General features: G+C 44.6%; 1 protein-coding gene across 6 annotated transcripts in view; it reads right to left on the minus strand.

Moving 5' to 3' along the window:
• Positions 1–13,237, minus strand: part of RAB3IL1 (RAB3A interacting protein like 1) — a 77,152-nt gene that overhangs the window by 16,911 nt on the left and 47,004 nt on the right. For 2 of the 6 annotated variants that reach the window (XM_068261319.1, XM_068261318.1), the window contains 4 exons: positions 11,004–11,123; positions 7,369–7,497; positions 6,072–6,184; positions 5,928–5,948 (listed from right to left, as the gene is read on the minus strand). In XM_068261319.1, coding sequence (XP_068117420.1) covers positions 5,928–5,948; positions 6,072–6,184; positions 7,369–7,497; positions 11,004–11,123 — 383 coding nt within the window. The remainder of the gene's footprint in view (positions 1–5,927; positions 5,949–6,071; positions 6,185–7,368; positions 7,498–11,003; positions 11,124–13,237) is intronic. The other 4 variants (XM_068261321.1, XM_068261320.1, XR_011024898.1 and 1 more) reach the window with 4 other exon arrangements.

The following is a 13,237-nucleotide window of genomic DNA, read 5'->3' on the forward strand; positions in this document are numbered from 1 at the left end:
TATTTTCGGACGCTCCTTGGAAGGTGGTGGGTATTGTCTGGAGGGTGTCGATGGCTTCTTCTCTGGCGTTCACAGTCCTGATGGGTGTTATACTGAGACTGGTAGTACTGATGGGCATGTTTCGGTGGCTTCTGTTTCCGATGAGGTCGGTTTCGGGTGGACTGACTCTGGAATTGGACCTTGTCGGGCTGCCCCGACCTTCATGAGTCTTCTGTTAGAATGGTTTGGAGATATCGGTTTTGAGGGTCGTCTGGAATTCGACCCTAGAAGGGGGGGTACTGTGAGAATCTGCTCAGCTGCCTGTGCAGACAGGCAGCGTTTTGACCACTGTTCACGCCAGCATTCTGCAGGTCTCTTTAAGAGAGACTTTCTGTCAGTTCTGCAGCTTGTGTTGCTGAGAAATTTGCATACATTAGTCATGCAAATCTGTTACCTGCCTTCTTTTGATGACTAGCACTATAAAAGCATTCTGCTCCCAGAATGCTTTGCTGGACATTTCCCTTCCATGGTCTGTTCCTGATGGACACTGCTGGAGTGTCAGCCATTGCTATCTAGTATAGTTAATTCCTGGGGGTTGCTTTAGGCTCCCCTTCTAGTCCAGTCAGGTTGTATTATCTGTTTTGCCTGTTCCGTCTGTCTTGTGTTTGGATCGTACAAGCCCTAGCGTTAGCGGCTGTGGATCCTTCTGATTGAGTCTGGAGTGTAGGTTGAAACAGCGGTTGTTTCTGCCTACCTCATCTGTTCTGTGTGCCGTGTGTTTGGATCGCACTCGCCCTAGCGCTAGTGCTGGGGATCCTTCTGTTCTGTCTCCTGGGATCGCGCTAGCCACTTTTCGCTAGCGCTGGGGATCCTTCTGTTCTGTCTTCTGGGATCGCGCTAGCCACTTTTCGCTAGCGCTGGGGATCCTTCTGTTCTGCTACTCTGTCTCCTGGGATCGCGCTAGCTACTTTTCGCTAGCGCTGGGGATCCTTCTGTTCTGTCTTCTGGGATCGCGCTAGCCACTTTTCGCTAGCGCTGGGGATCCTTCTGTTCTGCTACTCTGTACTTGGATCGCGCTAGCCACTTTTCGCTAGTGCTGTGGATCCTATCTCTCGCTTGTCCCTGTTTTCGTGTGTCTGTCTTGTCTGATTCGAAACGCTTGCTGTAGGCTCGGTGAGGTAACCGTTAAGCAAGCGCTCGCGTTCTCTGTTTCGTGTTTGTCTGTCTTTGGTTAGTTAGGCGTGCTTGTCTCTGTTGTGCGTAACACGCGGAGACCGCGCACGAACGCATGCACTGTTGCGAATGAGTGCGGTGTTCGCGTTCAGCTAGCATTTGTTATTTTCTTTATCTTTCTCTTTGTATGATTTGCTGTGCCTTTGCTACCCTTGTGCTCTGTCCTGCTCAGTCTTGTGTCGCTATTGGCAATCGCCATTCTTGCGATTGCGTTTCCTACTTCGTTTCCGCCGTTGTGTGTTCGCCGTCGCTGGGTGGCGACTAATTTGGTGGGCACACATTGGTTCTGTCCTTTTGCTCTGTTCCCTGTGGGCTATCCAGCCCTGCCTGATTGTACCTTGTCCCGGATCTGTACAATTCCCATTTGGCATCTGTGGCTGTGCAGCGGCTGTGTTCGCCTGCACTCCACAGCGCCATCTGCCGGTGGGAATTGCCCTCTGCGGGTGCATAGCACCTAGCCTGGGTATCCGCAATAATACGCTTGTGGAGGAAATCCGCCGCGTCAGCGCACGTCTGGTGCGCTGACCACGGAGACGATTCCGCAATCGTTACAGTTTCACTTTTGCAGGGAGCACTGAAAGGGTTAAGTTTCAGTGTGTACTGTATGGGGAGAGCTGTCTCAGAGCTATCCTGCAGCCTATTCACAGTTGCTGATAAGAACTTATTAGACTGTTTGATATGGCTAAACAAAACAAGAACAAAGAGAATTGAATTTCTTCAGCAACTATATATGGAATTAAGACTTTTCATTGCGTGCTGTACAAGAGTTTGCTGGTAAAAATGTTAACAATCTCAATAGCTGTTAAAGTACTTGGAATTTTCTTGCTTTTACTGTGTCACACAGGCCCTATTCAGCAACACAGTGTTTTTGATGGTTCCAGAGATGGAAAGAAACAGTAAATATTCGAGATCTGCATGACTGTTTTATTGAGTCTTTATCCACATTCAGAAATTTGGATGCAGAAAAACTGATGCAAAACTAGTGGAAATAGGCCGTCAAAAGCAAATGACTAGCTGGGTTCTGAGCTTTCCAATCTTAGCTGACCACAAAAAATTAGGCAAACAAGTGGAAAAATTCTTTCAAAGCCAAATCTGAGCACAGTTATATTGATAACTAGTGGCCATCTATTGACTTAAGGTCCAAAGTCCAGCCCAGGGTCCAAATGTGGCCTACTGAGCCTTTTCTGGTGGCCCCCATAGCTCTCTACAGTTGTTCATTTCATGCGGCCCGCAGGCCGTAGCTGCGGTACCACATGCATGGGCCACGTTGCGTTGCTGCTCTGCCTCACCCTTTGCTCGCCTGTAGGTTATCAGCTACCACTGATTAGCAGCCACTATTATGCCAACAGCAGTAATAGCCACAGATTAGCAGCCGCCACTGTGCCAGCAGCAGTAACCACCACTGATTAGCAGGTGCCACTGTGCCAGCAGCAGTAACAGCCACTGATTAGCAGGTGCCACTGTGCCAGCAGCAGTAACAGCCACTGATTAGCAGGTGCCACTGTGCCAGCAGCAGTAACAGCCACTGATTAGCAGGTGCCACTGTGCCAGCAGCAGTAACAGCCACTGATTAGCAGATGCCACTATGCCATCCGCAGTAACAGCCACTGATTAGCAGCTGCAACTGTGCTAACTGCACACGGTATATGGGTTATTTCCCCTGGAAATGTTTTACTTAAAAATGTCACTGGCATAGTGTACCTAGTGTACTGGCAAAAATCAGAAAAAAATTGTGTGTGGTTTCTCTATTTCACCCCCTCCCCCTTGCACTCTCAAGAACAGCGATATGGTCCTTGGCCTAAGTACTCACTACTACATGCTGTTACTGGGCAGATTGCTTGCTCTTGTGTACATGGTCTGGAATGTTCTATGAAGACAATGCCTCTGTGTTGAGGCTATTTTATGAGATGTAGGCCCCTCTCTATTTAAAGTACCCTTGAATTGGGGGGGGGGGGGAATGTAATCAAGCCCACGGAGGGCTACTAGACTACCTCATCCTGAGAAGCTTGATTCTGCTCATTGTCTTCAGGGTCCCTTCTGTTTCCCCTCCCTGGTCCTCCTCTTTGGCTCTCTCAGTCGTAGAGCCTCTTGGATGTTCCAAATCCAAATCCAAAAAAGCTTTATTGGCAGGACCAAATACATTTAGCATTGCCAAAGCAAAATAGAACATTAACGTGGGGGGGGGGGAATTGTGGGAATAAGGGAAGGACATGGGTATACAGTCCATAGGAGGATGTACGGGATGGTATGGGGGGGATGGGGTATATAGTCCATAGGGGAGGGGGGTATAGGCATACAGTCCATAGGGGAGGGGAGTATGGGGTTATACAGTCCATGTGTTATCATGTTCCTCTCAGTTGGTGGCAGGCCGTGACATATCGGGCAGCTATTTGCACAGTTTCTTCCTCTTCCCCCAGTATGATATAGAGTTTCCTCTCCTCATGTGGAGGTGAAATCTGCAATGTGGGCGGAGAGTCTTTGGAAATGGGCGGTCCTCAACGGTGTATATTTGCTGCAGTGTAGCAGGAAGTGGGCCTCATCCTCCAGGACCCCCTGGTCACATTGCCTGCACAGTCTCTCCTCCCGGGGCTTCCATGTCTGTCTGTGTCGTCCTGTCTCTATCTCCAGGTTGTGGGCGCTCAGACGGTACAGGCTCAAGGCCTGTCTATCTTTGTGGTGGTGTAGCCTCTCCAGATATGGGGCCATTGTGTACTCCCTCTGTAGTGATTGGTAGATAGTGAGTTTCTGGGAGTTCTTTATGTCACTTCTCCATTCCTCTATGTATTGGTCCTTGCAGCTTTCTATCATTCCTTTTATTTGGGCTTTTGTCAGCCTGTGTTGGTGGTCTTGGCTGGGCTGGCTCTTGACGTTTTGTTTCAGAGGGCGTGGTATGGCCTCCCCACCCTGGCTCAGTGAGGCTTTATGGTGGTAAGTGCTGGGGTTGCTGCTCTGTATATGCGCCCAATATGAGAGCGCCCTCTGCTGGATAGTCAGCCATAGTGGGAATCTGCCTAGCTCTGCCCGGCAAGCTGAGTTCGAAGTGCTGCGATGGACTTGGAGAAGATACTTGCAGAACTCTAGATGGAAGATTTCTGTTGGGCTGGAGTCCCATTTTGATTGGTCAGGGTAGGTGACCGGGTAGGTTACCCTCAGTGGTGATGTGCGATTCCAAACTGTGTATATGCGAGTTCTGAACTCCGAGTGATTATCAAAAAAGGAGGCACTCGTCCACAAGTGCTACCTTCCACTGGGAATATGCAGTTCATAACTTGCACATGCTCAGTTCAGAATCATCTGTTACTGCTCGGGAAAACTTCTGGGAAACTGGGGAGAGAAGAGGACCGGTAACAATGAGCACGATCAGGCTTCTTAGGATCACCATGGGTTTAATTCAATTTATTCAGGGGTGCTTTAAGGAAGAAAGTGTTATATTTATGCCCTGTGTCTCTGCAGAAGCAATTTAGGCAGGCAGAAGGATTTCAATTTACTTGGTCAAATTTTAGTGTGGTTGTATTTGTTAGGTTTGTTCAATCATTTGTTAAAGGAACCCGAGGTGAGAGGTATATGGAGGCTGCCATATTTATTTCCTTGTAAACAGTACCCTGCCTGCCCTGTTGATTCTCTGGCATAAGTAGTGTCTTAAACCCTGAAACAAGCATATGGCTAATCCAGTAAAAACGAAATAAGATGAGTCAGAGTACCTGATCTGCTGCATGCTTGTTCGGGGTCTATGGCTAAATGTAATAGAAAGAAGAGAAGGACTGCCAGGCAAATGGTATTGATTAAAAGGAAATAACTATGGCAGCCTCCATATCCTTCTCACCGCGAGTTCCCTTTAAGCAATTAAATAGCCACAACCAACTGCTTGTTTGGTGTAGTATTTATTAGTATTTAATAAGTTGGTTCAGGTCGGGTGCTGCAAGCACTTCTATGGGAAGAATGGTGCAAATAATCAAGCCAGTAGGGAGCTTATGTATACACAATCTGGATCATAAAAAGTATATTGCACATAATGCAGAATGGACCATAAAAAGTATATTGCACATAATGCAGAATGGACCATAAAAAGTATATTGCTTCTAACAACTAACCAACCAATTAGATGTTTGTTTTTACTTGCCCTAGCACAGGGCACACATGGCAGCTAGAAACAATTCAAGTACTATAGATAAAGTACTTTACACTATACAAAATGCAGATAAAGGATACTAAATTAACTTATTGACTAAAAGTTAAAACATAAGAGATCACTAACAAAAAAAATTAATAATCTACCTGCAAACAATTTCCAACTCTGAAATATAATAGCTCGGACCTGGTTGGTCACCCTGACATCGTCTTGACATCCCCTCCCCTTGTCTTTCTTCAGTTTTTTTTACAAATGAGGCCCATACCAGTGACACTAATATCATCCCTGCACGTTACTCTTTATCACAGAGCCATCTTGTGGTGTAAACAAAAACTACAGGCAGTCATCAACATAGGTTCTTCTGCCCATGAGCAACTTTGTGTGCCAGCCCAAAGTGTTGGTGTAGCATTTCTCCATAAAATGTGGTCCTCAGCAGAACCCTTAGTGTAAAATTACAAACACCCATTCCAAGCAAAGAAGCCATGGGTTAGTCGAGAAGTTTCTGGATTAGAGAAAGAGCCGGAAGCCATTCTCTGATTAATACAGCTTAGCTCAGTAGGTTAATGCTTGTGTACGTTTCACTTACGTTAACAACTCCCGACACCCACTGGAAAGAAGAAAAAAAAGACAGTAGCAGTCAGATGGGCCGTGTAACTGGCGTGTGAGGACCCCAGAAACTCAGTATCCTGGATTTTGTTTGCAATATTTTAGTTGACAAACATGCTGTTACCTGGGCCCTCCACGTTCTACGGCTGAAGCTTTCACCACAGGAAGGGCTGGCTGAACGACCGGTTCCACGGATAGAGTGTTGTCTTCTACTGCAGCCAAAACCTGGTCTGCCAACTGCAAGGGCAGCACATACATACATATCAACTGACTATGCAGAAGAGTGAATGAGATCTCACAAATCTACTGGCAACTCAAATGCATTCACACATTTTGTATTAGCCTTGGATAGTGTAGAAGAGAATATAAGAGGTAGCAAATGACTTCCTGCTGACCTGATGAAGTGTTGTTAGTGGGGCAAAATCTGTGGTGTCAATGTTGCCTTTGATGTTTTTTTAGCTTGCCCATTTTTTAGTTGATTATCATCTCAAAGGTAAGTCCTTTCATATGAAGAGTCAAACATGTTCAATTTTTTCTATCACATCCAGGTGTTTACAATTGGCAAGAATTATATCCTCTTTTCTTGGCTACATTCCCTTTTTTAAAGGACCACTATCATGAGTTTCTTAACATTTTAAGTCCTCATTAAAATCACATTTCAATATACCATATTTGCTTTTTCATTAGGAATACTAATTTATTTAAAATTCCCCATTGATCAATCCTTTACTATCGTAAATATGCATCCTAGGAATTCAGGAACAGCCCATAAGAAGCAACAGGGGGTGAACAGGAGCTGCAGGAGGAATAGAATTGTTGGATTCAATAAACAGATATTTCAGTGCTGTTGTAATTGACCTTTGTCTGTGTGTGTGTGTCTAAGCGGGCAAATGATTTTACCTTTCTGAGTAGTATGCTCCTTAGTAGTCAAAGCAGGGTGCTAAATAATACCTCTCACTTTTCTGTGTGCTGTAATCTATGCTAAGACCTGTTGCTCAGCTATCTGAAGGCAGTAAAACAATTTGCTGATAAAAGAAACATAGCCAGTGTAAAACATCAGGCAATGTATGGGCAGATCGACCATGAGACAGACCTTTCTTTGATCAAATCTGATCAGAGAGAGGTCTGTTGCCTGCCCATACACCACAGATTGATTTCCCTTTCAGCATGAAATCGGCCTGGCAAGGACACCTCCGCTGACTGCCCGGCCACCCCCTAAGGCTTGGACCAAGTTGGTCACGTACCTCAGAGAAGCTCTTTTGCTTAGATAATGATTCAAGTGTTTTAACTCTTCCTGTACTGGAAAACAACATGACACTTTTTTTTGCTACTAATGTTCTGTTTCTTTGATGTACTACACATACAATTCATTTTCTCATAAGTTTATTTTTGCTTCAGATTTGATTTAACACTGTACTCACTTCCCGTTTTGCAAAGTCCAAGCAGGGTGCGATGTCCTCTTGGTAGATACGTGATAAGAAGGGGCTGGACTTTTCAAGTGTTGGGTTCTCCTTCCACTTGATATACTCAGAGTATAGAATAGAATCCACCTGTGGATGCAGCACTGTGTATATTAGTGGCATTTCCTATCAGGCTGTACTATCTACAGTATATGTAACATACAAACATGATCACTACGTTACATGTATCATTGAGGTAAAGCTTTAAAGGTCCACTGTTGCGAAAATCTTACAATTTAAAATATATGTAAACATTTTATACAGATAAGTAAGTTTCTTCTAGAATAAATTGAGCCTCAAATTACTTTTGTCCTATGTTGTCCTATGTTGCTGCCACTTACAGCATGTAGTAGGTTTTGGACTAGCCCATCTCCTCATAGGGAATTCTCAGGGGTTTCTTTATTTTCATAAGCACTTAGTGAATGGCAGTTACTCCGTCCAACAGCCAAAAAAAAAAAAGTGTTTAGCGAGCACTGAGGCTAGCCAACATCTTTGTTTAAATCTTTTCAAGGAGTGTCTTTATAAAAGCTAAAGGCCATGCTGAGAATCCCCTATAGAGAGATGGACTAGCCCAAAACCTGTCGTTAATGTCAGATTTCTACTACCTACTGTAAGTGACAGCAGCATAGGAGAAAAGTAATTTATGGCTCATTTAACTCTGCAAGAAATATGCTTCCTAGCTGTATGTGTTTACATGTATTTTAAATTTTAAGATTTTCGCGACAGTGGTCCTTTAATAGGGGTGTGTCTATAGGTATATATTGCCACAATGTAGCTTAACCTCCCTGGCGGTATATTAAAAACCGCCCGCCAGGGGGCAGCGCTGCCATTTTTTTGTGTTTTTTTTTTTTTTTTTAAATCATGTAGCGAGCCTAGGGCTCGCTACATGATAGCCTCCGGCGATAGGCGATCAGGAAATCCCGTTCAAGGAACGGGATTTCCTGGGCTTCCCCCGTCGCCATGGCAATGGGGCGGGATGACGCCACCGACGCCATGGACGTCGTGACGTCTAAGGGAGTCCCGATCCACCCCTTGGCGCTGCCTGGCGCTGATAGGCCAGGCAGCGCAGGGGTCTAGGGGGGGGGCTCTACGGCAGCGCGGATAGCGGCGATCGAGCGCGGGGATAGCGGCGATCGAGCGCGGGGATAGCGGCGATCGAGCGCGGGGCGGCGGCAATCGGTGTGCTGGCGCAGCTAGCAAAGTGCTAGCTGCGTCCAGCAAAAGAAAATTACGGAAATCGGCCCAGCAGGGCCTGAGAAAACCTCCTGCGCGGCTTACCCCGAACTACGTTCGGGGTTACCGCCAAGGAGGTTAATAGCAACACACTTTAGCTACTATACAAATTTGTTTTGAACACATTGAGTAAAAAATCCTGAGTAGCACTTGTTGGTTCTGTGACTTTGCTCTGTGTGTTCTGACACCTTTCTTATGGCCAGCTTTTTTTCAGCAATCGGATCTATAGTAGCTGTTCTGTGGGATTAGACTAGACAGGCTTGCTTTCCACACACATTCAAGAGCCTTGGGCACCTGCAGTTCTTTGGACCACTTTAGGTAGGTACTAACCACTATATAATGGGAAAACTCCACACAGCATGCTGTTTTCAAGATGCATTGACTCAGTTATCTAGCTATCACAATTTAGACCTTGTCATAGTTACACTTGTTAATTTTTCCTGATTCCAGCACACCTTCAATCAAGACCTGTCAGTCAACTCGCAGCCTAATAAATCCCTTCCTTAAAGCGGAACTGAAAGCTTAAAAAAAAAGTGTTTCACTTATCTTGGGCTTCTGCCAGCCCCTTGCAGCCGTCCTGTCCTGCGCCGGTCCTCCCCAATCCTCAGTCCTCCCGCCACCAGCTACTTTTGGTTCAGTTATATCGTCGACTTGGAAGTCCACGGCAACTGCGCCTACGTGACCCGAGCCGCGCAAAACTTTTTTTGCATTCCAGCCTGCAATAGCATCCTGTGCTAATAGCGCAGGGTGCTATAGTGGGCGGGAACACGAGGAAAGCTACGCGTGGGAGGGGGCGTGCAGGCACAGTTGCCGCCTCAACCAAGCCGAAAGTAGATGCGGCGGGAGAACGCAGGATTGTGGAGAACCGGCGCGGGACAGGAAGGCTGCAGGGGGCTGGGAGAAGCCCCAGGTAAATGAAATACTTTTTTTAACTTTCAGTTCCTTTTTAAAGTGGAATAAAACTCATGACGTAACATTCAATAAAAATGTATTTTCCTTCTTATTATTATCCATACAGTTATCATATTTGCTTTTGTGCACAAGAAATATTGCCTGTCTACAAATTCTCAAAGTGCAGTTTATCTGCTCTAAAAGCTGCCATTGCATTTTACTGCATAGATTTATATATTAAAATCTATCTAGTGATCACTTCTCAGCTGCAAACATACTAGAAGCAGAGAGAGCTCCCGTTTCAGCACTTTGCGAATGTTTACTAAATGTATCTGATAAAGGAATGTAAACAAAAGATAATGTGATCACCTCTTCAGATGTGGCCAGAAGCTGCCCACTGAAGCAAGGAGCTTTGCACTGAAGAACATAGTGCTGTGTTTAACAATTTGATTGCTGTTCTGCTTAAAAAATTTTTGTGGTAGTAGATTTTATGCTGTAAACAATCTTTTAGAGCAAAGAGGAAATGCAGAGTTTCATAACACTTTAAGCAGTTGGTTTGCCTGGCCTGCTGCACTATAGCTCTCCCTGGATGAGAAACAAATTTCCTGAGCAACTTGGTTTTGTTTCCTGTTTTCTCGTTCAAGCTTACCCATTTCTCATTCAATTCATATAAAGCTCTAAAGCAGTCCATTCTATGGAAGACTGTATCAGTTATTGATAGCCAACAAGTCAGTGTTGAAAGTGAACATGCAAGAAGGAAAAACTGCTCTATTGTCGTTCATACATGATCCAGAAATTGAGCTGAAGATTTAAAAGCCAAATCGCTGAGAACAAGCCATGTCAGGATCAGGTCTATTCAACATTTTTCAAACATCAGCCAATATGAATTGGAGGACCTATTCCCCTATTTGAATTATTTTACGTCTAAGGGTGTGATTTTCTTAACATTAAAATCATTGAACAGCCATGATGAATATTCCCAGTTAATTATTATAGGTGCCTGTAAGCCTGTAAGCCCTTTTTTAGGGGAAAAAGGGCTTACTGGCAAAGCCGGGACAAGGTCCTCCAGCACCCAAGGCTGAGACACCAAAGTGCGTCCCTCCATCCCTCCCACCCCAGCCGTCACACACTGATTGCTATTAGATTAAGAGGCACCCCAGGGCCCTCAACACCTTAATCTCTAGTTATCTGGCTTGCAGTCACTGACATGTATCCCCTTTTCTAAGTTCTCTCCGCTTCACACACAATAAGGGAATGATAGCTGAGTGAGTTGTGCGCCCCTCCTACGCTGCGCCCTGAGGCTGGAGCCTCTCTCGCCTCTGCCTCAGCCGAGCCCTGCTTGCAGGAGGCCTCAGTTCTATGTGTAAGGACAATACAATTCGTAATTCACACATTAGTTTACTTGGCGGTCAGTTTTAACAAGCATGATCTGAGTGCAATCTTGTGATTATAGCGATCCACATGGACAATACCTGGCGAGAGGAAGAGGAAGATTCATCAGAGACAGGCCATCCTGGCTCGTAGGTTAAATGGACAACCTTCCCCGGTACAATACAGAGAAGCAATGAAAGAAGAGATGGAACTGCAGAGAACTGAGAGACAAGAGGAAGAGAAGAAAGAAGATAGGAGAGGGGGTAAGAAACACAATGACACACCAAGAGAGACAAGACAAGAGAAACATACAGAGAAAGAGAATATGGCGACAGTGAGTGACAGCATGAAAAATACAGGAACTGATCGCATATAAAAGATACTAAGAAGATGCATGGATGATGAAAGACAGAACTGAACATAAGAAAGATAACTTAACACCCATCAGTGTGAGTAAACAGAAGGGATAATTTGTAATTGGACACAGTAGCTAGATGTGCTAGAAACAAATATTTGAAAGCAACTAATGTCAAACTGGTAGGACTTGAGCTCAATGTAGCTGGAACACTGTAAAGGTCAGTTTTTCTCAGAACAGCATAACAGGAGACTTGAGGCCAGTAACCCACTAGAAGTGCTACTGCTTTCCAATCCCTAGTGATTTTTAAAGGGACTACGAGCAGTCCCCTAAAATGAAAAATTTCACTTACCTTGGACCTCCTCCGGCCCACCATAGGCCGCGAGATCCCCCGGCGTCATCCTGGCTTCTGCCCGTATCTCTCCGGCGGCTCCCGTTACCAGTGACACCCGGGCCGGCTCTTCCTGGTCCCGGCCTGGCTCATCCTGGTCTTGAAAGTCGCTCGTCATCACGCCGGCCGCTATGCGTCATCATGGTGGCCGGCGTGACAGTCCTGCGCATGTGCGATTTTACCAGCCAGGCCGGGACCAGGAAGAGCCCAAGGTAAGTGAAATCTTTGATTTTAGGGGACTGCTCAGAGTCCCTTTAAAAAGCTCATGCTATTGCAATGCTATGGGGGATTTTTATAAAATTCACATCGCTCAAGTGGGATCACACCCATAGCATTACATTAGCAAGAGCTTTTCAAATCGCAAAGCGCTCAGAAAATCACTCCTAGTGGGTTTCTGGCCTACTCATTTTGTTGAGGTGCCTCTTTACTTGACTATTGGCTTAGTCTGGTAGTTAGAATATTGGGTAAGTGTAGTTACCAATATTCTACTATTAGTTTTGGGACAGTGGTTTCATTGGGCTTTTCAACACTTCTCCTCCATCATTTGGTTATCCCTAACCAGTTTCCTTCCCCTTCCCTCACTCTGGGCCATATGCCATTCACTTTTTCTCCTGAATTTTCTCCTAGGAGATCATTTTTCATTTTCGATTTAAAATTACTTTTTAGCACATTGCAATGGAAAAAGTACCAAAAAGTAGGTGAAAAAATACTGTCAAAATTGTCTTGAGTAATTGTTTGCATGTCGGTGGTTTAAAAAACATTTATTTACAAGTTGTGAAAATATCACCTAGGAGTAAACTCAGGTTATAAAGTGAATTGCATATGGCCCTCTATCTTCTTCTCCCAATGGATATTGCCTTTGTAATAACTAACCCTAATCCTCCCAGTGTAAAGTCCTTCCTGATGCCTAACCATAACCTCATGCCCAGTGTATACCCCTTCCTGATACCTAACTGTAACCTCACCCTTACGTACAGCGCTTCCTAATTTGAACCTTCTAATCCTAAATGGTAAATGTAACCCATCCCTTACCTATGCCTAACACAAACATCATAAAAGAATGCTTAGCTAAGGTGGACAATTTAAGAATTGCAATCAAATTTTCTGACTAATTGTAATATTTCAAATATATGACCAATGTACCACACACCTATGTTAAATTTTTCCTCAATTATGATAAAAATGATTGGAAACTCTGAGAAAATTGCTAGGGTGTGTATATTAATAAACGTACAATCCAACACACACCATACAATCTTTAGTAGAAATTGAACAGAAATATCTGGCATTCCGGATCGATTTAAATTGAAAAAAACGGGAAATCTGATTGGATTTTTCAGTCGAATGAAAAAAAAGCTTTAGATTTTTGAGAGATACGATCGTTTTTATCGAATTGCTGTAAAATCGGATCATTTTACTGCATCGTGTGTGGCCACCTTAAGCATGTTCTTAAAACCCTGCACCGCTTATACCTATCCTGATCTAATCCCCATCAGTCTTTTTAGCTCTGTCATATATACTGTATGTACCAATACCAAGCTGTGACATAATTACTATTTCACACTATCAATTTGTTACACTGTTTATGA

Source organism: Hyperolius riggenbachi, chromosome 11, assembly GCF_040937935.1.
Source record: "Hyperolius riggenbachi isolate aHypRig1 chromosome 11, aHypRig1.pri, whole genome shotgun sequence".
Taxonomy (NCBI): domain Eukaryota; kingdom Metazoa; phylum Chordata; class Amphibia; order Anura; family Hyperoliidae; genus Hyperolius; species Hyperolius riggenbachi.